This window comes from Chelonoidis abingdonii, chromosome 1 (assembly GCF_003597395.2).
Source record: "Chelonoidis abingdonii isolate Lonesome George chromosome 1, CheloAbing_2.0, whole genome shotgun sequence".
NCBI lineage: Eukaryota > Metazoa > Chordata > Testudines > Testudinidae > Chelonoidis > Chelonoidis abingdonii.
This window is the reverse complement of record NC_133769.1, coordinates 332836269-332863252: the sequence shown is the minus strand read 5'-3', so window position 1 is coordinate 332863252 and position 26984 is coordinate 332836269. Positions and strand designations below refer to the sequence as shown.

General features: G+C 44.0%; 1 protein-coding gene across 2 annotated transcripts in view; it reads right to left on the bottom strand.

Annotated features, from left to right (window-relative positions):
* The window catches only part of ZDHHC20 (zDHHC palmitoyltransferase 20), an 85610-nt gene extending 75656 nt beyond the window's left edge, over positions 1-9954 (bottom strand). Inside the window, exon 1 of one of the 2 annotated variants that reach the window (XM_032777446.2) lies at positions 9726-9954. In XM_032777446.2, coding sequence (XP_032633337.1) covers positions 9726-9843 — 118 coding nt within the window. In that variant the 5' untranslated portion in view covers positions 9844-9954. The remainder of the gene's footprint in view (positions 1-9725) is intronic. The other variant, XM_032777445.2, reaches the window with a different exon arrangement.
* Positions 9955-26984: the final 17030 nt, after the last annotated feature.

Sequence of the window (26984 nt, the reverse complement as noted above, 5' to 3'; positions counted from 1 at the left end):
ATCTGCACTCTGCTCCAATCCAACCTTTCTCCTTCAACTACCACCCCCTGTCTGACTGAAGCAGGGGTTTATATCCCATGACTGGAGTCAGGTGCTCTAACTGGAGTCAGGTGCTCTAGTTAATCTAAAGCAAACCTTCCTCCCTTGGCAGGGAATAAGGCCCCCTGCTAACACTCTTATGCTGCCCTCTGGCCATGCTGTATCACACCATATACATAGAGAAGTTTCACAAATTATAGAAGCGAAGAGAGAGAGAGATATAAGACAGTCTAAATAACTATATTGCAAGGACAACTCAATTCAGAAGATGCGTTTCTGAACTATCCCAGTAAGTGTCTTTGAATATGGGCAAGGCTATCTATATTTTAACCATAAAATTAAGGGCAGATGGTGAACTTTTTTGCTCTATATGGTTTTGTTTGTTTAACCTTGGATGAAGTTCAATTTTGAAGAGAGTAAAAGCTGATCTACAAAAGAAAATGTAGGTTTATGCCTTTGTTTCTTTATATGTACAAGGAAGACCTGAAAGATTATTTTGTTTTCAAAAAAGTAAAAATATTACTTTTTTCATTTTTAAGCAAAATAGAACTTCAGGTCTTGTCTATTCTGATTTCCCTACAAGACTCTATGGATGACTGAAGAATTGGTATGATTTAGAGAAAGAAATGTAAACCTTGATAGTCTGAATAATAAGCACTTCATTTTTCAGTTTATTTCAAACTTTTTTTTTTTTAACTTGCACATTTAAATTCAATGTCTGAAAAATATTTAGAAGACATTAGTCCAGCCTTTTCAATTAAGAGATGATAAAGTTAATAATCTATATCTAAACACAGGCAATGAGACCTAGTGCAAAATCAAGGAAGACAAAACTTGATATACCTGTTAACTCCAGAGTAACAAACCAAGCAGAATTTTTAAAAAGAACATGCACACAATTTCAAACCTTATATACCATAAAAGGGCACTCACCCCCTTCTTCCCCTTCCTTTTCGTGAGTCATATCAGTTAATTTAGCATACCTTATAAAAAGGTTTGATCATCTTTCTTTCAGTGTTCTCAAATGGGAACAGATCTGTCAACCCCACTGTATCAGGCTGAAGCTCTTGATAGGAAGTATATATAAAACGGTAGCCTCCAAAGAGACAGAGACTATTCCCAACTCCCATCACTGAACTGAGTTAGTGAAACTGTAACAGATGTATCCAAAACCATTTTGATCACTCTTTTTTATAATATATATTTAAGATAGCTAAAATATTTAGCTTACTGTAACTAATCACACCAGCTTTCTATTCTCCTTGAAATGTGGGCCTCTTCATCCCATTAGCAAGCTATGTTGAGCTCATATAAAACCATCATATGCAAGTCTTGTAATATATTGCTGATACTCATGCAAATACAGAAACAGAAGAGCTTTCCAAAAAGTTACTGAAACACTATACAACTGTTAAGTGCAATCTTGTCATTGTTTGTTAGCTATTGTGTTAACATTTTGATACAGAGTAAAGACTTCTTGTGGGAAAACAGATGAAATTACAGTCCCTTTGTTTATCAGAATGCAGCACTAAAACAGATCAACCCAAGCCTCTTAGTACTAACTGTGCGTCAGAGAAATTATAAAGGACAGTTTGTATTTAAGTTTACGGTAACCCTTGTGGGCTTGGTGGTACAGATAGAGCGAACTAAAGTTACATATTATTTATGTGTACTGTCGTCACACCTAGGAACCTGAGCCATGGACCAGGACTCCACTGTGCTAAGGGCTATACAAACACAGTCCATGGTACAGACTAACTCTATACGTGAGTTCAGGATTCTAAACAAACCAAAGACAGAGACTATCACATGTTCTCCTAGGACAAGGTAGTAACGATTCTTCACAACACAGAGGTGCATCCACACTAAGAAAAAAGCTAACATGAGGTAACAGCACACCTAACAGATGCTAAACTCCTAGTGAAGATAACACAGTTTGTAATCTAAGACATACAAAAACTACAAACTGCCTTGCATTCACTAGGATTTTAACATGTGTTGGCTAACACCATTTTTTCCCTAGTGACACGGCCATAAGGAAGAGTGGGTGTGAGGGTAAAAAATGTCTTAGCTATTAAAGTATACAAATGTTGTTTCTAGTCTGAAGATTATAGGAGCTCAACAGACTGCTCCTCCATAGGAGCAAAGGAAGCTAAATCCTACCTTTGAAAGCATATGCTGTTCCATCGGTGAGGCGAAAGAAAGTGAGAGACCATCATTCCCAGTCCACTGTTATAAAAACCAGACAAACATGCCTCTACTGCAGGGGTGGGCAAACTACGGCATGCAGGCCGGATCCGGCCCCTTAGGGCTTTGGATCTGGCCCTTGGGATTGTCCCCCGTGACATCACAGGCCCCTCGCCACTCTCAGAAGTGGCCCTTGGGAAGGGGGGCAGAGGGCTCCACATACGTTGCCCTTGCCTCCAGGCACCACCCACCGCAGCTCCCATTGGCCAGGAATGGGGAACCCTGGTCAGTGGGAGCTTTGGGGCAGGCACCTGGAGGGGCAGCAAGGGCAGCGCACGCAGAGCCCTCCGCCCCACTCCTCGCCCAGGGATCACAGCACTTCCTGGAGCGGCACAGACCCGAGACTAGGGCAGGCATGCAGGGAGCCTGTGCTGGCCCCAGTGCGCACCACTGCCATCCCTGGGCCACTTTAGGTAAGCAGCGCCAAGCTGGAGCTTGAACCCCTCTTGCACCCCGCCCCCCAACTCTCTGCCCACATCTCACAACCCTCCTGCACCTCAACTCCCTGCCCTGAGCCCCCTCATACACCATGCTCCCCTCCTGCACCCCTTGCCCTGAGCTCCCTCCTGCACCCCTATGCACCCTAACCCCCTGCCCTGAGCCCTTTCCTGCGCCCCAACCCCTTGCCCTGAGCCCTTTCCTGCACACTATACCCATCCCACACCCCACACTCCCTCCTGTACCCCAATCCCTTGCCCCGGCCCTGCATACAATTTCCCCACCCAGATGTGGCCCTCAGCCCAAAAAGTTTGCCCAGCACTGCTCTACTGTAATGGTTCATTGCTGATTCCAGAGACAGTAGACGTTTTCCATGTTAGCTGTGAAAGCGATGGTCTGGAAATCAGTTCCTTTAGCTAGCTACACTTTTGGTCCCATTCTCCACTCCACCACCAATTTTGTGATTGAATTTAAGGCTTAACTATCCCAGGGAAGTTTTGCATAAGTTTTCCACTGTTGGTAGTGGTGGAGCTGAACCAGCGTTAATAATGTTGGGAGCCATAGCCTAGAAGGCCACTGGCATTTTTCGCCAAAATCATACTGCTTCAGTGTTCAGGGGCAGGCGATGGAGAAAAGAACCAGGTCAATCACAAGGGGAAGTCACTTTCTTCCACAGAGGAAACACATCTTTGGGTGTGGGGCACTGCAGAAGGGATTTGCAGCTAGAAAAAGTGGGACGGAGGATGGGGAAACTGGAGGGTCTAAGAGCTGTGTGAATGGGGGAAGGAGCACACACAAGGTTTGGTCAGGCTGGAACATGACATCTCTTTTCTAACAATTCTTCTTATCCACTTAGCAATAAACTCTGGCCACCTACTTGTATTGGCTGGGCCCTGGCATAAGCAATTAATTGAACTTTACCCAAAATGAGATTGGGGCTTTTCAAATTCCTCTCTCAAAGAAGTTGACACCCCCAGGTTTCATTATCGATGAGAGCAAGCAGAGCTCAGTGGAGGCACGACTAAGGCCAGCAGAAGCAGACGAGGGCTTCAAGTTTTCTTAAGGTGTAGCGGTTAGTAGCTAGACAACTACATTGAAACAAGTCCCAGTTTTAACATATTTAGGCAGGGTGTCCCACAAGACAAGAGTTTTCCTGCATAATGGATCCTGGTTAAACCCAGGGCCAGATCCACAGTTAATCCACCAACTGTAGCAACTGGGAGCCCCAGTCACAGACCATGACCCAGTTATGATAGGCACTATACAACCACAGAACAAAAAGACAGTCCCTGACCCATAGAGCTTTTCCAAGCTAAGCATAAGACAAGGAACAACAATATTGGTCAGCTGTTTGTCCTGAATCAGCCTAAGGCAGGATCCACAGTTAATCCACCATTGCTGGGATGAGCACAAATTACTCTGGTTGCCTATAGTCACAATTATATAACTCACTTATTTCTAAAGGCTTGGAATATCTTCAGAATGAAGATGTGTATAGGCTTATATAAATAAAAGGTGCAATATACAGCAAGATTTTTTCCTTAAAAATGTAACTCAAGTAAAAAGTGCTTTTGAAAACGGAACCACTCTCAACAGGGAAAGCGAAGTACTGACAGCACTCCCAGTTTCCAGCTATAAGTTCCAACCAATGTGCCTTAGCTATGTTCTACAAGCAGCAAAGAGCCCTGTGGCACCTTATAGACTAACAGATGTATTGGAGCATGAGCTTTCGTGGGTGAATACCCACTTCGTTGGAAGCAGCACACTCAAAGATAAGTTAGTTCAGTCACAACACTGAGATTGCACCAATGGTAGCATGTAACTTGAACTGCAATATCTACATATGTAGCGTGTTCATAACCATGGTACATAATGGATGTTTGTCTAGTATGGAACAGACCAAGATCACTCCCCAGCTCATTTTATATAGGTCACAACAATGTCTTTTGGTCATTACCAAGCCAGCATAGATTCAAGATAGTGGCGTAGATATGAAAGATATTTGCATCTTATCAACCACTCCAGGAGTCATCCGGACTATATGCACAAACAATTTCTACACTGAATAATTTCTGCCAGGGATAAATATTAATTTTGAGGAGCCACATGTATCAGCTGATTGAACATCTATTTTTATGCATAATTCAAAATTATTTAAAATAACCCAAAAGTGACCATCATACTTAATCATTGGTTTCTGATTTCTACTTAAATCTTCTCCCTCCCCAAAATATTAACATAGCAGAACCAGACATTCTTTGTCTCACATGACCACCTCCATCATCCTTCCTGATCTCCATCCAAAGCAATGAACTACTAAGAAATCATCAGTGCCAACAGCAGCACCAAATTCAGTGGAGCCAGGTGCAGAATGAAATTCATTTGGATCACAACACAAACCTAGTCAATCATTTTCACTCTGCAATTCAATGTGCATGTAAAGCATTTCTCAGATATCAAGAATTCCCACACCTAGAGCACACCAGGCTACAGTCCCTGTGTTCCAACCATTATTACCCAGCAGGTCTGACTGAGTTCGAGCACCTGTCTTTCTTTCCGTCAGGAGTCTGAACAGGGTGTACAGTGATCAGACAGCCTTCTTAAAACCAAAGTATTGCTTAGTTCAGCAGTAGGAACAGAGCATTTAGAGAAAATGGATTTTAAAAACAGTCTACATTCACGTCTACCTTGCCTAAATGCTTCCCACCACAAACAGCAACCTAGGCAAGCTTAACTTCTTTAGACATCTGCAGTAGGGTCCGTTTGTCTCACTCTGGTTTCCTCAAACAACTACACTGCCTCTTAAGAGACCATTCCTTTTAAAACTCTCAGTTCTTCTATCTCCTACATTCACAGGCCTTTTCCTAAGTGTTTGGCTCAAAATAAGTCATTTCTCAGTATTCTTTCCTTTCCTGATGGCTATTCCCGACAGCTCCCTCTTAAGCTAAATATAGCCATACAGTAAACATCCAAATAATCAGGTCAACGTATAGTTTTTAATAGAAATCTAGGGCTAAAGGGGGGCCCCGAGAGGTCATCAAGTCCAGTCCCCTGCACTCAGGCAGGCCCAAGTTTATGAATTTATAAATTATTACAAAGCCGCCCTAGTTCCATCACAGGGGTAAGAGAAAAATGCAGAAACATGAAACTCAGAAATACATAATTAAACAGAGAAACAACAGCGGTAATAAAACAAGTATGGGAAGAGGAAGATAAACAGAATAGGGACAGAGGCAACGGTGGTACTCCCAATATTGGCATCCTATCTAATTTGGTTTTCAAGAATCTTTTGCAAAGTTTACAAACAAGATTCTAAAAGTGCATCCTGGTAGCCCACTAAATTACTCAGTGAATACATTTGTTCAACTTTATTAATTTAATAAGGAGAGGCTACAAGGAAGGAACTATCTTTTTGTTCTGTGTCTGTACAGTGCCTAGCACAGGGGTCAGCAACCTCTGGCACGTGGCTGAGCCAGGCCAGTTTGTTTACCTGCCGCATCGGCAGGTTTGGCGGACCGCGGATCCCAATGGCTGCGGTTCGCCGTCCCAGGCCAATGGGCGTGGCAGGAAGCTGCGGCCAGCACATCCCTCACCCACGCCCGCTTCCCTATACCTAAATACAGTGGAAAATCTTATCTGTAGGAGATTTATACATACAGATTTTTACAAGCTTGTCCAAATATCAGAAATGCCCTGTAACTAGAAAAAGAAGGTTTGCACAACAGAAAAAACAAAAGCATTTCACACATTTTATCTAAATAATTAGTGTAAAGTATTTCCATATTCCAGGGCCCCACAAACAGAAATATATATATATACACATGAAGGCTGTCAAGCGATTAAAAAAAATGAATTGTGATTAATCGCACCATTAAACAATCATAGAATATCATTTATTTAACTATTTTGGATATTTTCTACATTTTCAAATACGGTATATTGATCTCAATTACAGTACAGAATACAAAGTGTACAGTGCTCACTTTATTTTTTATTACAAATATTTGCACTGTAAAAAACAACAGAAATAGTATTTTTCAACTCACTTAATAAAAGTACTGTAGTGCAATCTCTTTATCATGGTAATTGAACTTACAAATGTAGAATTACGTAAAAAAAAAACCTGCATTCAAAAATAAAACAATGTAAAACTTTAGATCCTACAAGTCCAATCAGTCCTACTTCTTGTTCAGCCAATCACTCAGACAAACAAGTTTGTTTACATTTGCAGGAGATAATGCTGCCTGCTTCTTGTTTATAATGTCACCTGAAAGTGAGAACAGGCATTTGCATGGCACTGTTGAAGCCGGTGTCGCAAGATATTTACATGCCAGATGTACTAAAGATTCATATGTCCCTTGATGCTTCAACCACCATTCCAGAGGACATGCATCCATGCTGATTATAGGTTCTGCTTGATAATGATCCAACGCAGTGTGGACTGATGCAAGTTCATTTTCATCATCTGAGTCAGATGTCCACAGCAGAAGGTTGATTTTTTTTTTTTTTTGGTGGTTTGGGTTCTGTGTTTCCATGTCAGACTGTTGCTCTTTTAAGACTTCTGAAAACATGCTTCACACTTCATCCCTCTCAGATTTTGGAAGGCACTTTGGATTCTTAAATCTTGAGTGCTGTAGCTATCTTTAGAAATTTCACATTGATATCTTCTTTGCATTTTGTCAAATTTGCAGTGAAAGTGTTCTTAAAATAAGCAACATGTGCGGAGTCATCATCCAAGACTGCTATAACATGAAATATATGGCAGAAAGTAGATAAAACAGAGCAGCAGACCTACAATTCTCCCCCAAGAAGTTCAGTCACTAATTTAATTAACACATTGTTAAAAAAATAAACGTCATCAGCATGGAAGCATGTCCTCTGGAATGATAGTCAAAGTATAAAGAGGCACAGGAATCTTTAGAGCATCTGGCACCTAAATATCTTGCAACGCCAGCTGCAACAGTGCTATACGAATGCGTGTTCTCACTTTCAGGTGACATTGTAATTCAGAAGTGGGCAGCATTATCTCCCGTAAATGTAAACAAACTTCGCAGTTGGCTGAATGAAAAGTAGGACTGAGTGGATTTGTAGACTCTAAAGTTTTAGATTTTTTTGTTTTTGAGTGCAGTTATGTAACAAAACAAAGTCATTTGAAGTTACACTTTCACGATAAAGAGACTGCACAACAGTACTTGTATGAGATGTATTGAAAAATACTACTTTTTATCATTTTTAAGTGCAAATATTTGTAAGCAAAAATATGAAGTGAGCACTACACTTTGTATTCCGTGTTATAACTGAAATCAATATATTTTAAAATGTAAAAAAAGATTAAAAATATTTAATAAATTTCAATTGGTATTCTATTGTTTAAGAGTCCGATTAATCAAGTGATTAATTTTTTGAATTAATCAAGTGATTAATTGGCAGTCCTAATCTCCCTCTCGAGCGCGCTCTCTCTATATAATAGTAGTTGTGCACTCTTCTGTCTTCCAGACTATTTTTATGCATTTCAACTTTTACACAGACTACCTATAGATCTGAAACACTACATATCTTCAAAGCATGTAAAACATAAAGTTCTGATGAATTATGTAAATGCAATGTATTATTATTATTAAATGAACAAATGATCTGAACTGAACAATATCATAAGACTTCAGCCTAAATTGAGATCTAAACATAAGCATAAATATCATCCTGAATGACACTGTCTACAAATAAGATTTACATAACACTGAACTACATTACCAATACTCTGACAGTATGAAACATCTAAGTTCTAAATCCCTTTTCCCAAAAGACTTCACTCTAATCACATTTCAGTGACACGAGGTTTTAGGATTCATTATCAGAAGAGAGACAGAATACTAAAGAACTCAAAAAGTTGTACTTCTAAAACATGAACTTCTAGCCCAGTTTATTTTTAAAAGAAGACAAACAACAGTGGCTTGGTTAAAAAATTCCCCACATCATCTCAGGGGTGATGAAAGAAGAGTGTCAAAAGCTAACAAAAAAGTGGCAACACGCATAAATAATGTAGGGACAGAAACCATGGATGGTGAAGGAATTAACCAAAAACTGGAGCAAGTTATAATGGCCAATTTCCTAAAGGCAGATTTTGGAGAGGCCCTGAGCCAATTTTACTAACTTCAAGTGGCAGGGAGCTCAGTCTCTCTCCAGAGCCTCCCAAGCCTTTGACACCCCTCTTACACATCTCTTCCCCACCGCCCATTCCTTCCTCACTGCTAACTCTTCTCGGTTCTTTGGCACCCTGGTTTCTCCCCCAAGAAGCCTTCGTTTATGAGACTCCAGGCCTATTATCACCCCACTTCGGCACTCTGCTGGATGCTCTCCTACAGCCCTCAGCAAGGACGGGTGCAGCGCCCCTCAAGCCTGCAGAAAGCAAGGAACTGCCGCTGCCTCCCCTCTCAAATGCTACCAGGTTAAAGGGACGTTTTCAGAAAGGCACATCAGTGAGATACCCTTGGGCACGAGGACAGCTGACACCATTCAAACAGGAGCTACACTGCCGCCCCTGCTGCTTTCCAAGCGTGAGGCAAAGCTCCAAAACGAGGGACACAAACCTACCAACCCAACAGCCTCACGCAGGGCAACATCCAAGTGCTGTAACATCCCCCCAAGCAGCTCGGGACCCGGCTCGCCTAAGTGCCAGGCGGCAGCCACAGACACCCCGTACCCACACCACGGGGAGGACAGACACCCCCAAACGAGCGGGGCACCCCCTGAGAGGGCCTCGCACGACATAGGGATCTGTGGGGTCGGCGCCTGCTCTGCCCCGCGAGCGGCAGGCGTAGGAGAGACGGGATTTGGGGGCCGAGATCGGGGAGCCGGGGCACCGCAGAGGTAACCTGGGGTGAGGGGGCTCCCCGCTCTCACAGCCGCTGCCGCCCCGGGCGGCGGATCGACCCCCCGGGCTGCTGGGGGGAGTGAGTGCGCCACCCCCGGCAGCCCTTCCCTGGGCGCTCCCGGACACTCACACGCACACAGCTCCACCACGTAGGCGTAGTAGGACCAGGCCACCACCAGGGCGATGAAGACCACGGGCACCCAGGCCAGCACCCTCTGGCAGCACTTGAGAACGTGGGACGGCGCCATCTTCCCTGGCGAGCCGCTGCAGAGGCGGCATCGAGCTTCGGCGGCGCCGGCACTGGCACTGCTGCTTGGGCTGCAGCCGCTGCGGAAGCTCTCGCCGCCGTCCCGTCCCCGCCCCGCACGCCGAGGGGGCTGGGCTTGTGCTACGGCCGCCACCCCGGAACTCGCTGCGGGGTGGGGCTCGCTGCACACTAGGTCCCAGGCACTGTGTGGCCTGTCCAGAAACCTTCCCTCGCCCAATTTCCTTCCCGCCGCTTCCCCCGAGCTCTCTCACCGGCCGCAGCTTCTCCACAGTGCCCTCAGCCTGGGCTCAGCCCCCAAAAATACTCTCAGCCTCCTGCACTGCTGCCCTTTATCTGCATGAGCAAAAAGCCTCGACCCCAATACCACCCCACTTTGCGTCCTAATCCCAGTCCCCTCACGCTAGCTCCCCCCACACTATCTAGCCACTACCCTAACATCCAACAGCCCTCCTCCAGTTGTCCCCAACCCATCTCATGGGCAAACTAGGGCGACATTGTCTAGGTGCTATTACTATGAAGAGGCTGCAAAACCGGATGAAAGACCAGACTCTTTGGCCAGGTCTACACTACGAGATTAAATCGATTTTAGATACGCAATTTCAGCTACGAGAATAGCGTAGCTGAAATCGAATATCTAAAATCGATTTACTCACCCATCTTCACCGCGCGGGATCGATCCGCGCGGCTCGCCGTGTCGAACCGGAAGTCCGGTCATCTAGCTGGAGTTCCGGAATCGATCTAAGCACGCTCTGGGATCGAGATATCGCGTCCAGACCAGACGCAATATTTCGATCCCCGAGCAATCAATTTTAACGCGCTGATCCAGCGCGTAGTCTAGACGTGGTCAAAGAGTGGTTATCAATAGTTCACTGTCAAACTGGGGGGAAGTATCCAGCGAGGGCCTACAGGGGCTAGTCGTGGGTATGGTTCTATTCAATATTTTCATTAATGAGTTGAATAAAGGAATGGCCAGCATTCTTCTAAAGTCTGTGGCTAACACCAAGCTAGGAGGGGTTATAAGCATTCAAAACAAGCTTGTTAAATCAGCGAATTGGTTTTAAATCAATAACATTCAATTCAGTAAAGACAAGTGCAAATTATTGCACTTAGGAAGGACAAATCAGCTGCAAGTGGTTAGGCAGTCTTACTGCTGAAAAGGAGCTGGACATCAGAGTGGATCATAAGCTGAACATGAATGAACAATGTGGTGCAGCTGCAAAAAAAAAAAGGCTAACATTCTGGGGTGTATGTGAAACACAGGAGACAATTGTTCAGCACTACTCAGCACTGGTGAGGCCTTAGCTGGAGTATTGTGCCCAGTTCTGGGTGCCACACTTTAAGAAAGATGTGGGCAAACTGGAGAGAGCCCAGAGGGGAGCAACAAAAATTATAAAAGGTTTAGAAAATCTGACCTATTTTGAATGGTTGAAAAGAACTGGACATGTTCAGTCTTGAGAAAAAAAGACTGAGTGGGGACCTGATAGCCTTCAGATATGTTTAAGAGCTGTTATAAAGACAACAGTGATCAATTGTTCTCCATGTCCCACTAAAGGTTAGACAAGAAGTAATGGGCTTAATCTACAGCAAGGGAGATACATAGTTAAGCGTTGGAATGTACTTCCAAAACAGCGTGTGGAATCTCATCACTGGAGATTTTTAAAACCACTGGAGATTAGACAACACCCATCAGGGATGGTCTAGGTATACTTGATCCTGCCTCAGCTCAGGATGCTGGAGTAGATAACCTCTTGAGGTCCCTTCTAGCTCTACAATTCTATGAACTCTCTACAAATCCCTTAACCTTTTGGAATCCACCCCTAAGCATTTATCCTCCTAATGACAGATATCTCCCAAACCTGTCTTCTAACACTCCCTTTCTAATCACCTGTTAGTTAGTATCTAATATATATATAGAAATTGCACCTAGAATTAGCTTTTGGAACTGATTCAGACTATTCACCAGTTTTTTTCTCAATATACCTTTAACCAATTCTTAACCATCCTGAACAGCACAGTCGGAGCAGCCTTATTTCATGTTTCCTCAGTGCTGGCTGCTTCAAGGCAATGTGATCTAGTTCTAGGTTTAAATGGAAAATAGTCAAATGGATATTTGTTTGATTTGCTTTCAAAGAATCAGTTTTAGATTCATTTGGAATGTAACTGTACATACAGTGTAAATATGAGTCAACAGTATAACACTGTTGCAAAAAAAGCAAACATCATTCTGGGATGTATTAGCAGGAGTGTTGTAAGCAAGACACGAGAAGTAATTCTTCTGTACTCCGCGCTGATTAGGCCTCAAGTAGAGTATTGTGTCCAGTTCTGGACCCCACATTTCAGGAAAGATGTGGACAAACTGAAAAAAGACCAGAGAAGAGCAACAAAAATTATTAATGGTCTAGAAAACATGACCTATGAGGGAAGATTGAAAAAAATTGGGTTTGTTTAGTCTGGAAAAGAGAAGACTGAGAGGGGACATGATAACAGTTTTCAAGTACATAAAAGGTTGTTACTAGGAAGGGGGAGAAAAATTGTTCTTAACTTCTGAGGATACGACAAGAAGCAATGGACTGAAAATGTAGCAAAGGCAGTTTAGGTTGGACATTAGGAAAAACTTCCTAACTGTCAGAGTGGTTAAGCACTGGAATAAATTGCATAGGGAGGTTGTGGAATCTCCATCATTGGGAATTTTGAAGAGCAAGTTGGATGAACACCTGTCAGGGATGGTCTAGATAATACTGAGTCCTGCCGTGAGTTCAGGGGACTGGACTAGATGACCTCTTGAGGTCGCTTCCGGTCTTATGATTCTATGATTATGCATATGATTGTTAGAGATAGGCAAACTGGATTAGGAAAAATAAGAACTGGGCCAGACCAGTTCTCAAATAGTTTTTTCCCCCAGAACTGGATTGAATGGACACCAAAGTCTTCTCTATCCCTCAACTTATAACACTATTGACTTTTTGGAATCACGATTTTTTTCTTATAATTCTCTTGTACTGGTGGGATAATACAATACAAGCACCCTCTGGTGGCCAAAGAGCCTACCTTCAATTATATTCTGTTCAAATTTAGTGATTATATTTTTTATTAAGTATCAGAGAGGTAGCCGTGTTAGTCTGGCTCTGTAAAAGCAGCAAAGAATCCTGTGGCACCTTATAGACTAACAGACATTTTGGAGCATGAGCTTTCATGGGTGAATACCCACTTCGTTAGATACTCTTCATATATTATTTTCACTCTGTCAAACAGATTACTATATATTCAAAATATAATAATTTTAACATGCTCTTCATTTAAGAAACTTTTTGACAATTTAAAACTTTAGAAAATAAAAGCAACAAGAATTAACTTTTTGGGTTACAAGTGTAGAATCAACAGCAGAACAAGAGTCACAATAATATAGTACTACATAGTACTACAGGAATATACACTTTGCACTTAAATACATTTAAGTCTGAGAATTTCAATACATTTAAATTGTTAATGAATTATACATCACTGGAGTTATATGGTTGATACTGAAAGCACAATCTGAAAACACACCTGAAGATTCTTAATTACAAGTGATAACAGAGGATAAGGAAAGAACCTACCTTGATTCCCAAAGCCCAGGTTGAATCTGTAAGGCTAGCAGGTAGAAAAACATTTGCAAACTTGTAAGCTGAACAAATCTGTGTTATACATCACTAAGACACAACAAACAAGAAAACCCCAGTTACCATTTGTACAGTTACTTCTCAAAACAGAGCAGCACTTTAAATATGTTTTAGATCTGACAACAGTGAGGGTCAATAGAGACTTCTATTATAAAGTGGACTAATTAATACTTCATGTTTGCAGGAAGAAATCATAAATGTGTTTGTTGCATTTTACTTACCACAAGCTGCAGTAACTCAATGTGCATGTTGACATATAGTATAGAAAGATACATAGTATCAGTTATAAAGTCCTGAGCCAAAATATTTTAGAATATATTTGAAAATTTCGGGCCCATTCAGTGCACCTATGAGTTTCTCGAGACTGCACAGTTAAATTGATTGTTTTAAACTTGAGTTATGTATCTCATCATGGAGTGCATCTACATTTTGCTCACGTGTGCTGTGAAGATTTGCTGTACTGATTCAGGCAAGATAGTCAGCTGAGTTAGGCACCATGACTTCTGGCCACATATTTCAGAGTTCCTAGTGCTGGGCGATTTTGCACAGCCTGCTGGGAGACTTTATCTGTTCACAGTGGACTTGTGGGCCGAGAGGTGAAAGTAGCTTTTAAGCCGAGGTCAGCAACCGATGGCACGCGGTTGCCTGCTGCGACTCCGCGTGCTATTAAAAATTCTGCTGACGCGGCAAGCTGCGGGGTCCGCGGTCCTCGGCTGGAGTGTCGGCTCGAGCGCAGCAGGACTCGCCGCGGCCTTCCCTGGAGCTGCTGCCGCGCGCAGCGCTCTGAGGGGCAGGGCTGGGCTATGCGCACGGGGCGGCGGCACAGGGCTCCGAGTGAGCGGGGAGCCTCATGGTAAGGGGCCAGGTCCGGGGCCGGCGGGGGCAGGGGTTAGAAAGGGTGGGGGAGTCAAGGGACAGGGAGCAGGGTGGGTGGGATCCGAGGGGGTGTTGGGTGGGGGTCTCTGTAGGGGGCAGTGGGGAGCAGGGGGTTGGATGGGCATGGGATCCTGTCTGTTTGGGGATGGATAGGGTCAGGGCATCAGGGGACAGGGAGCAAGGAGTCCTGGGGGGCAGTTAGGGTGTGGGGGTCTCTGGAGGGTGGTCAGGAGACAAGGAGCTGGGGGAGGTTGATGAGTTGGGAGTTCTGGGGGTCCTGTCAGGAGGCAGGTGTGGAGAGGGGTTGGGGCAGGCAGGGGAGCAGGGTTGGGGGTGTTGGGTCCAGAGTTCTGGGGGTCCTGTCAGGGGGTGGAGAGCGGTTAGATAGGCATAGGAGTCCTAGGGGTCTATCTGGGTGCAGGGTGGATAGAGTTGGGCAGTCAGGGGACAGGTAGGGGTAGGGTCATGGGGCAGTTAGGGATAGGGGCAGGGGTCCAGGATGGGGTAGTCAGGACAAGGAGTGGGGAGTTAGGGCAGTCATCAACATCTACCGAGCCCTGACCCCCCACACACAGCCAGCCCTCTGCCTGTTTGACTCTTTCACCTCCCCATGACCCCAGCCCTGACTGGCACCCCACCATACCCAGCCACCCTACCCTGAAACCTGTACCCCCCTGACATGCCCAGCCTCTGCCTGACTCTTGCACCCCACCATCAGCCCCCACATCCCTGCACCTCACACATCCCCATCCCCACCTGAGCACAAACAGGAGCCCCTTCACCACCACTCACATTCCTACCTGCCACCCTCACACCAATGGGAAGCTGCCCAGGTGAGTGCACACACCAAACCTCCTGCCCCAACCCTGAGCTCCCTCCTTCATTCTAGCTCCAGGCGAGCCCTTTCACCCCAGCCCTGTGCTCAGTCCCTCCCACTCTCAGCTCAGTGGCAGAGAGGAAGAGAATGGGCAGAACCAGGGAGAAGGTAGTACCCTGACTGTCGGCGGCAGGTGGCTGGGACCCCAGACCGGCACCGGGCTGAGCGGGTCCAGCAGCTGGGATCCCGGCTGGCAGGAGCCGAGGATGGAACCCTGAGCGGCAGTAGGCTGAGCACTCAGCCACTGCCGGTCTGGGGTCGGGCTGCTGGCCCTGCACAGCCTGCTCTGGGTCTGGGGTTCTGGCTGCCAGACCCTTCCCAGCTGGGGTCCCGAGCCGCAGGCCTCACTGAGCCCACTGCCGGCTGAGGTGAACAGAACCCCAGACCAGCAGCGGGCTGAGCGGGCCGGTGGCGTAAGATCAACATTTTAACTTAATTTTAAATTAAGCTTCTTAAACATTTTGAAAACCTTGTTTATTTCACAATACAAGACTAGTTTAGTTATATAATATATAGGCTTGTAGAGAGAGACCTTCTAAAAAACATTAAAATGTATGACCGGCACGCGAAACCTTAAATTAGAGTGAATAAATGAAGACTCAGCACGCCACTTCTGAAAGGTTGCCCACCCCTGTTTTAAGCTATTGTTAAATTTAGTGTGAAATACACAAGTCTTAAATACCGTGCACTTTTAGAGTGCCTTTAATCCAAAGACTTCAAAGCACTAATTCTCACAATCCACCTGTAAAGACAATATTTTATGGATGGATGAACGGAGGTTAAGTGATTCATCCAAGGTGATGCGAAAAGGTAGAGGGAGAGCCAGGAATAGTAGCCATGGCTTCTGTCTTCTAATGTGGAAGAAAAATAAAATGATATATAAGCAGACCCAGTAAATAAATAAATACACACACACACACAATCTCACAAACCTGAAAACATTTATGAGCCAAATCGGCGGGGAGAAAGAATTTAATCAGAAAAATGTGAATGATAATTGGGAATCATTTCTAGATGACCAAAAAGCCACAATCAAGGAAGAAGGCTGTGCTGTTTTTAAAAAATGACCTAGTTTAGAGGGAATGTCAATATAAATATATATATATTAGAGCTCCATATATATAAATGGAAGAAAGGGGACATTGATAGTAATGAATATAAATTAATTGTGTGTTAGGAATTGTAGAAAATTGATAAGAGAAGCAACGGACACAAGCAGAACTCTGTGGCCAGTAAAGAACAATAAGGAGGAGTTTAAAAAACATATTAGGGGGGAAAAAAGAATCTTGAGAATAGTACTGGTCCATTGATAAAGTTATCAATAATAACATAGAAAAGGAAGAAGTGTTAAATTAATACTACTGGTCTGTATTTGGAGAATAAACGGATGATACATTGTGATGATAACATTCTTTCCATTCCACTTGTATCTCAGAAGACATTAAATGGAAGCTATTAAATCAGACATTTTAAAATCAGCAAGTCCAGATAATTTGCATCCAAGAGTTTTAAATCAGTTGGCTGAGGATCTCAAAGTTGATGCTGATTTTCAATAAATCCTGGATTACTGGGGAATTTCAAGAAGACTGGAAAAACACGAATATGCCCATTTTAAAAAAAGGTAAATGGGATGACCCAGGTAATTAGAAGCCTGTCAGCCTGACATCAGACTCTAGCAAGATAATGGAGTGGCTGATATGGGAATTGATTAATGAAGAATTACAGGAAGTTGACATAATTAATTCACATCAACATGGGTTTATGGAAAATAGATGCTGTCAAACTAACTTGATATTTTTGATGAGCTTACAAATTTGGTTGATAAATAGTGTTAAATAATGATATACTTAGACTTCTGTAATGTGTTTGAGTTGGTACCACACAACATTTTCATTAGAAAACCAGGATGATATAAAATTAACATAGCATGTGTTAAATGGATTACAAACTTGCTAATTGATAGGTCTCAAAATGTAAACTGGGACTTATCATTGATTGAGTGTGTTTCCAGTGGGGTCCCGCAGGTTTCAGTACTTGGCCCTGCACTATTTAACATTTTTGTTAACAAACTGGAAGAAAACAAAGTCATCACTGATAACATTTGCAGATGATACAAAAATTGGGGGAGTGGTAAATAATGAAGAAGACAGAGTACTGATTCAGAGTGATTTGGATCGCTTGGTAAACTGTGCAAGCAAACAATATGCATTTTAATATGGTTAAATGGAAAAGTATACACTTCAGAAGAAAGAATGTAGGTCATATTAACAAAATGTGGGATTATCCTGGGAAGTGAATCTGAAAAATACATGGGGGTCATGGTGAATAATCAGCTGAACATGAACTGCCAGTGCGACACTGTGGCCAAAAGAGCTAAAGGGATCCTGGGATGCATAAACAGGGGGATCTCAAGTAGGAGTAGAGAGATTGTTTTACCCCTGTATTTGGCACTGGTGTGATTGCTGCTGGAATACTGTGTCCAGTTCTGGTGTCCACGGTTCAAGGAGGATATTGCTAAATTGGAGAGCGATCGGTGAAGAGCCAAGGGAATGATTAAAGGATTAGAAAACATGACTAGCTTAACAAAAAGAAGGTTAAGGGATGACTTGATTACAGTCTATAAATATCTACATGGAGAAAAAATATTTAGTAAGAGGCTCTTCAATCTAGCAGAGAAAGGTATAATACAGTGTTTCTCAAACTGTGATCGCTGCTTGTGTAGGGAAAGCCCCTGGCGGGCCGGGCCAGTTTGTTTACCTGCCCCATCTGCAGGTCTGGCCGCTCGCAGCTCCCGATGGCTGCGGTTTGCCACTGCAGGCCAATGGGAGCTGCTGGAAGCGGTGCAGGCCAAGGGACTTACTGGCTGCCGCTTCCAGCAGCTCCTATTGGCCTGCAGTGGCGAACCACGGCCAGTGGGAGCCATGATCAGCCAGACCTGCAGACGGGGTAGGTAAAGAAACCGGCTCAGCCCGCCAGGGGCTTTCCTTACACAAACGGCAACTCCAGTTTGAGAAACACTGGTATAATAAAATCCAGTGGCTGGAAGTTGAAGCTAGACAAATTCAGACGGAAAAGAAGGCGGATATTTTTATTTTAACAGTGAGAGTAATTAACCATTGGAACAATTTACAAAGGGTTGTCGTGCATTTTCCATTACTGACAATTTTTAAATCAAGATTGGATATTTTCTAAAAGATATGCTCTAGGAATTATTTTGGGGAAGTTTTATGGAATTGGGAAAACAAATATTTGGAAAAGCAAGGGAGCCACCTTGTGGAAATTGTGTTCACCTAGCTAAAACAAAGAGCTTACAATACAGCTTAAATCAGCCACAGGAATCAAATGATAAAAAGGAACCGTATCGCAGCAAATTATGCTTTATTTTGGTATAATTTATACTTTGTGTGTCTGTTTTACCTCAGAAAAATATACTGCTGTAAATCAGAAATTAAAGCAGGAAAAGACCTATTAGCTTATCCATTTCATTTCTCTGCTCATGCAGGCATGTTCTCATCTGTACATTTTCTTTGCTTGCATTTTGCCCATCTAGTTTTATATCCTTCAAGTGAATGGGATTTCTACCACTTTCCCCAGGAGATTTTTCCATAGTGCAATGAACCTCAGTGATAGGAAATTATATCTGATATTCAAACATTTTGGTCCCTTTCTTGGTTTCATTTAACCACGCCTAGTCATACTGCTGCGTACTGTACCACACTAAATAATTTATCCCTCTCCAAGGTGCTTTACACCTTCATAATTAGTAAACTGTTGTTACCTCTTTTGTCATCTCTTAGTCAAATTATATGTGTAATCTTTTCTCATAAATTAATCCCTCAAACCTCTAATCATTTTTATTGCTCTTCTCTGAACTCACTCCACTTTGTTAATATCTTTCTGGTAAGGTGGCCAGAACTGAATGTAATATTTCAGGTTCAGTCTCACCAGAGTCGTATAAAATAAACTTAGTACTTCTATGCCCCTTGAGGTAATATTTGTGCATGTGTAGCCCAAATACTGTATTAGTCTTTTTGCTGCTATGTCACATTATGAACACATTTCACTTGCTGTCCACTATTATCAAAAACCCGTGGGAGAACACTTCAGCCTCTCTAGCCACTTAGGGTATGGCTACACTTGCACTTTACAGCGCTGCAACTTTCGCGCTCAGGGGTGTGAAAAAACACGCCCCTGAGCGCTGAAAGACACAGCGCTGTAAAGCACCAGTGTAATTAGGGCGGTGCTCCCAGCGCTGCACGCTACATCTGTAAAGGATGTGGTTTACATGCAGCGCTGGGAGAGCTCTCTCCCAGCGCTGCCACTCAGACCACATTCACACTTCAAAGCGCTGCAGCGGCAGTGCTTTGAAATTCCAAGTGTAGCCATACCCTCAGTGACAGACTTGAAGGTGGCAATTTTACAACAAAAAGAGAAAAAACAGACTCCAAAGAGAGACTGCTGAACTTGAATTCATATGCAAATTAGATACAAATAACTTAGGTTTGAACAGAGACTGGGAATAGTTGGGCCATTACACTAATTGAATCTATTTCCACATGTTAAGTATCCTCACACCTTCTATGAGTCATCTCGATTATCACTTCCAAAGTTTTTTTTCTCCTGCTGATGATAGCTCATCTCAGTTGATTGGTGTCTTACAGTTGGTATGGCTACTTCCACCTTTTCATGTTTTGTGTGTGTGTGTGTGTGTGTGTGTCCTCACTATATGTTCCAGTCTATGCATCCGATGAAATGGGCTGTAGCCCATGAAAGCTCATGCTCAAATACATTTGTTAGTCTCTAAGGTGCCACAAGTACTCCTGGTCTTTTTATCATCTTTAGGGGTATGGCTACGCTTGAAATTTCAAAGCGCTGCCGCAGCAGTGCTTTGAAGTGTGAGTATGGTCCCAGTGCTGCATGTAAACCACATCCGTTACAGGTGTAGCGTGCAGCGCTGGGAGCCATGCTCCCAGCGCTGCCGCACTGATTACACTGAGGCTTTACAGTGCTGTATCTTGCAGCGCTCAGGGGGGTGTTTTTTCACACCCCTGAGCGCGAAAGTTGCAGCGCTGTAAAGTGCCAGTGTAGCCATACCCTAGGTCTCTTTCAGCATTACTACTTTCCAGGGACTCCCTTCAATTGAATATATGTATTTAAGTCAGGATAATACAAGCTTTATCTTTTTTGCTTTCATGAAAGGCTAAATTAAACCCCAGTGCAATTCTCTGCCCCCCTGAGAATTGTCTCAGTTGAAATTGACACACCACTAACCTAGCAGTCCTCACTCTGAAAAGGAGTAACCAGAGCCATTACTGTAATGAAGTGTCTCACTTGTGTGATGCCCTTAGTTCCTGCAGTGCAAGAGAGAAACTATTTAAAAATTATATTTATTCAGTATAGGGACACATGTTGTGGATTGATTACAATCTCTTTGGGGCAGGGACTGTCTCTTTATGTGTTTGTACAGTGCCTACCACTGAGATTTCCTGCTCCATGATGGGTTCCTATGCACTACCATACTACAAACTAATAAATAATAATGGATTGTGAGTTTTGGACCATACAAAGTTTAAGGGGTGAGGTTGCCACTAGTAGTTTGCTGCTTCTGCCACCACAGGAAATGTGGTAGCAGGAGAAGCATAGAGTCTTGCTCTGTGTTGGAGAGGAAGGATGGTTTTGTGTTTTAAAGCAAAGAATCTATTCTGGGATCTGTTCCCATATAATTTCCTTTGTGATCTTTAATCTGCTTTGCACCTTGGATAGTCCTTTGCACCTGTGAACTGTGGGTGTAAAGTGCTGACTTTGTGTATATGTGTGGGGAATTGCAATCTGATAGCATTTATGCTCACTTTGCACAGGCATAGATGACCACAGAAAGTGCACAACAGGGGCAAATCAGGTCCTTGGTGGCTGTTCTCTTTTCTCTAAAAGATATTATTTACCTAACTCACAAGGCAGTTTTGAAAGTTAATAAATAAATTGTAAAGTATTTTTGACATCTTTTAGTGGAACAAATGATAGAAGAGCAAGAGATTATTATACTATTATGTTGAAAATTAGTTATTGTCAGACAAGTAGGTCACGCTGTGTAATCAACATAATCCTGATTGACACACAGGTCAAGGGGAATAGCTAACTGAAAGTTGTTTGTGTAAAAGCTTCTTCTGCCCTGAATTACTCGACCCAAAAAAATGAAGATAAGCCTTTTCTGGCAGGCTTTTAAGGATGTGAATAGACTATATATGCCAAATGTTTTGATTTCTTGGGCCCAATTCATTCCTGAATGGTTGATCCTTAGTTTTGAACATTAAGCTTCCACAGGTGCACACTGGTGCCCTCTCTTATATTTATCTGTCTGCTAAACATTGCAAGGGATTCTGTCCTGGCGCATAGGCTGAAAAACCCCAGACCAAAAATAACCAATGACTGATCAACCAACCCTTAGCAGAGTGGTTAAACTACAAATGTTGAATGTAGGGCATGGCCACTAAAGTTATTAGGGAAGCTGAAGGTGGAGGAATGGGACAGGTATAAGATGAATCTTGGGTTTTCCCCCGTAAAATAAGTATTTATCTTTCAGCAACGCCCAGTTCTGGTATTTCAATAACTGCTCCTTTACTTCCTCCTTGGTGGCAGATACACTGTCCCCTGCTGATACAAGAGAGGGAGCTCCCTTTAGGAGCAGGACTATAACTCTTTTAACCTAAAATCCATCAGGAACAGAAATCAGGAACATTTTAAAAAGTATTTTCGTGTAAACTTTTTTAAAGCAGAGTTCAAAATTTTTTTGCAAACATTTGTACTGAAAATTTTTGTATTTACTCTTTCCTTCCTTTCCCCATTTTGCCACTGACAAAGGAGAAAAAGAAAAATGGGGAAGAAAGGGGAAAAATCAGGACCTCATTCTTGCTTACCATTCTCAATAAAGCTCTTCAGTACATTTGTACCAATATGGAACTTGCTGAGTCATCCATTAAACTAGGCAAATGAGAACTAGGATCTCATGTTTTCTGGTGGTGCCACAAATGGTCCTTCGAGAACTGTATCTTTAGGGCTATGTACCCTATATAGGGAAGAGTTTGATCTCCAGTTCTTTCAATCTGTAGTTTATCACTAAGGCTCTGTTTAAGGTTTAAGCCAATCTCTAATGATTAGAGACCAGGATGGGACCTATTTGGAAGCAGATTATCCCACATCTGCATACTGTGAGGCTCTTAAACTTTCCTCTGAAGCATCCCGCCCTGGCTACTGTCAGAGACATGATGTAGTGTGAAAAAGTATTTCATTTTATCAGTTTTGAATTTCCCACCTTTTGATTTCATTGAGTGTCCTTGTTCTTATGTTATGAGACAGGGGGCCAGAAATTCCCAGTCTACATTCTCCACACCATTCATTATTTTAAATTACTTATATCATCTCTCCACTTATTCATCAATAGAGCATATGAGTAGTTTAAGTGTTTTCTTCCAATGGGGATTATTTTACATTTGTTGACATTTAATTTCATTTGCCATTAAATTGCTCATTCACCTAGCTTAGATATCTGTGAAGTTCTTCACAGTCGTCTCTGGTCCTAAGTAACCAAAATAGCTGTGTCATCTGCAGCTTTTGTTCACTACTCACCATCCCCTTTCCAGATCAATATATTAAACACGGATTCTAGTATAGAACCTTTTGCTATTAACCTTTTACCGTGATGAAAATGACCATTTTATCTTGCTCTTTGCTCTCTGTCTCCTAGACAGTTTTTGATCCATGACAATACCTTGCTTCTTATCCCATGACTATTTAGCTTCATTAGTAGCCTCTTGTGTGGGATCTTGTTGAAGGCCTTTTGGAAGTCCAATAAACTGTCACATGCTTCTCTTTTACAAATTCTATAATTACATATTCAAAGAATTCTAAGAGATTAGTGAAACATGATTTTCCTTTAGAAAATCTGTTCTAGTTAGACCCCCTCATATGATGATTTTCAAGGTATTGTGTTATTCTGTCTTTAATTATCAATTCATCCAATTTGCCATATACAGGCTTACTGGTCTATAATTCTCCAGATCACCTCTACAGTCTTTATAAAACCTGGGCACAACACTTGCTGCCCTCTAGTACAGTATCTGTTTTCAATGAGAGATTGCAAATTTCTATTATCAGCTCAGGCACTTAATACCTGAGTTCCTTCAGAACTCCTGGATGTATATATCCTCTGGCCCTGGTGAGGTATTGCAATTTAATTTGTCAAATTTGCTCCAGCACCTCTTCTTCGGACACCTCAGTCTCCAAGAACCACATTTTTATGATCAGATAAGAGCAGGTCTGGGGTAGGTGTGGTGAAAACTTATGCAAAGAAATCATTTAACTTTTTTGTGGCACCTTAGAGACTAACATTTATTTGAGCATAAGCTAAGGTGCCACAAGTACTTCTGTTCTTTTTGTGGATACAGACTAACACAGTTGATATTCTGAAACTTAACTATTCAGCAACCTTCCTTAATTATTCCCTTTAGCCCTTGGTTATCCACCAGACCCACCAATTTTTTTGCAGGTTTCCTTCCTCTGACATATTTAAAGATATGAAACGAAGGCATTCTGTAACTATTTGGGGCTAGAATTACAAAGGGACTGAAGTGCCTAACTGCCACATTAGGGGCCTAAATCCCAGAATCAGACCCCACTGGTATTTACAAAACCACTGCTCAGTTCTGCTGAATCATAAAACACCTAAACTCACTAGGTGCCTCTGAGCATGCACATGCTGTAGGTATCCAGACACTTAAGCCCCAGAGTGATGCAGGAACTGGGATAAGATGGGCATTCCTCTGCCTAACTCACCTGCAGGGTCTGAGCTAGTAAGCATGCTTGGAGTCCCAGGTGAGCTAACACAGAACAGCTGGGAGACAGGAAGAGGAACTCCCTCATAACTTTTAGCCTAGTGGTTAGGGTACTTACATTGGCCGTGGGGACCCCCCCACCCCGTCAAGCCCACCTCCACCTGAGAAGCTCCTTCTGAGGTGAGTGCCGAACAACAATCTGTCACTTCTGAGGTGAGTGCCCTAACCCCTGGGCTATGAGATGGGGAGGAGGGACTCTCTAAGAATATGTCTACACTGCTACCCCCGTCCCCCAACCCTTATGGCAGCAAGTCTCAGATCCTGGGTCAGCTGTCTCAAGCTCATGTGAAGGGGCTAAAAATAGCAGTATAGACATTCCCACTCAGGCTGGAGCCTAGGCTCTGAGACCTGTTTCAGAGTCTAGGCAGGAATGTCTACACTGCTATTTTTAGCCCTTGGTCCTGTGAGCCCAAGTCAGTTGACTTGGGCTCTGAGATGCACTGCTGTGGGTTTTTTTTCCCAGCGTAGATGTACCCTCAGTCTCTCCTGTTGAAGCTGTTGCACTATGGCTATATAATGAAAGTGTCATTGGAGCAGGGGGAGCAGCTGAGGTGAGTGCTCTAACCACCGGGCTATAGAGTCATTCTCAGAGTTATCTCATCTCTCTCTGGCCTATGACTCTAATTTTTAATCCACAATAGAACAGCTTCAACAGGAGAGACTGAGACATTCCCCTCCCCCATCAGCATAGCCCATAGCCCAGGGGTTAGGGCACTCACTGAGAAGTATCAGATCCCTGTTCAAACCCCTTCTCCCCCCCAGGTGGAGGGGTGATTTGAACTGGGATGGGGTGGGGGTGTCTCTGATATCTCAGGTGAGTACCCTAACTACTGGGCTAAAAGTTTTGAGCGAGGTCCTCCCTCTGGCAGGCCTCTTGCAAAAATGGTGTAGGTGCCTCACCCTCAGAGAGGGCTTGCAATGGAGAATCCTGAAAGGAGAGAGGCACCTCTCTCCAGACAAGATTTACACATGTAACTCCCTCAGAGGAGTTGGGGCTTAGGACAGTGGTTTTCAAACTTTTTTTCTGGGGACCCAGTTGAAGAAAATTGTTGATGCCTGTGACCCAACAGGGATGAGGGGCTTGGGGTGTGGGAGGGGGCTCTGGGCTGGGGCAGGGAGTTGGAGTGCAGGAGGTGGTCAGGGTTCTAGGCTGGGGGTGCAGGACCTGGGGTGGGGCTGGGGCTGAGAAGTTTGGGGTGCAGGAGGGGCTCTGAGTTTGGGGGGAGCTCTGGGCTGGGACAGAGGATTGGAGTGCAAAAGGGGGTCAGAGCTCTAGGCTGGGGGTGCAGGCTCTGGGAGTAGGGGCTGGGAATGAGAGATTTAGGGTGCAGGAGGAGCTCCGGGTTGGGGCGGGGGGAGTCAGGGCTGGAGGTTGGGGCACAGACTTACCTTTGGTGGCTCCTGGTCAGAGGTGCAGCCGAGGTGTTGAGGCAGCCTTCCCGCCTGTCCTGGCACCACAGACCGCACTGCACCTGAAGCGGCCAGCAGCAGGTCCGGCTCCTAGGTAGAGGTGTGTAAGTGGCTCTCGCCTGCAGGCACTGCCCCACCCATCTCCCATGGGCCAGGAACCAGCCAATGGGAGTGCGGAGCTGGTGCTCGGGGTGGGGGCAGTGCGCAGAGCCCTATGACCCCCGTGCCTAGAAGCCGGACCCGCTGCTGGCCGCTTCTGGGGCACAGCACGGTGTTGGAACAGGTAGGCGCTAGCCTGCCTTAGCTGGGCAGCACCACTGACAGGACTTTTCACGGCCCAGTCGGCGGTGCTGATCAGAGTGACCCAGTGCCTGACATGCCGCGACCAAGCACTGGGTCATGACCCGAACTTTGAGAAACACTGGTTTAGGACACACCCTTGCCTTGGCATCTCCCATTAGCTAGCTTAAACAGAGAGCCTCCCAGCATGCTGGCTTTTGTGGTCTCATTCTTACACACCTAATCTCCCTCCATTCATTGTATAGGAACCCTGAGCACTGAACTCAGGCTTTGTAAATCCCAGTGATTTTCTAGGCATTGCAATGCTTAGTGTCACCATGCCCAAGTGCCTTTGTGAATCTAGCCCTTGCTCTCCAAACTCCAGTTTGGCCCATCTAATTTCTCTGTTCTGACTGCTATAATTTATGATCCTGTTTATTGGCTTCACTAGGCCAAGATTTTAAAGGTTAAAGGATGGCTGAAGAAGAGCTTCTCAAACATGGCCATTTAGCCATATTAATTTACTGCTTGCCTTCCTGGTTCCCTTTCGGTTCAGCTGTCTTTTGTTCAGAGACTCCATTATTATTTTGCAGCATCCAACCTGGATTTTGGAAGGATTTTGCTTCCTTTCATTTTAACTTTAGGGCTTTTTTGACTAATCTCATTTTAATGAAATCTCCTTTTCTAAAGTTTAGTATCACTGTCACTTTTTGGTATCTGTGATAGCATCTTCTGTGGCCAGGCGGCCTAGTGACTAGATCGTTGTTTTTTCAGTCGGTAAGGCCAGAGGGTATGACAGGGGTTCCAGGCCCTTCCTCTCTACAGGGTCCCAGCCCTGAATCCTGTGTAGATCAACCCCTAAACAGCGGAGATGGGTCTGCTTCCCAGTTTCCCTGGGCTACTACCTACAAGTCTCTTCAGCTTGGGGCATGGCCCCACTAGCCCAGTTTACTGGCGCTCGCCTAGTCAGTTGCCCTGGGTGGTAGGGATTATTTGCTGCCTCCTCTTGGCAGGGGCGTGCTTACTTGCTTCAAGTGGCTGTGCTGGCTGGCAGGTCTCTGATCCATCCCTTCAGGCAGGTAGGCAGAGGACTCTTGCCTCCTTGCCAATCAGCCCCCAGCTGAGCCAGGCT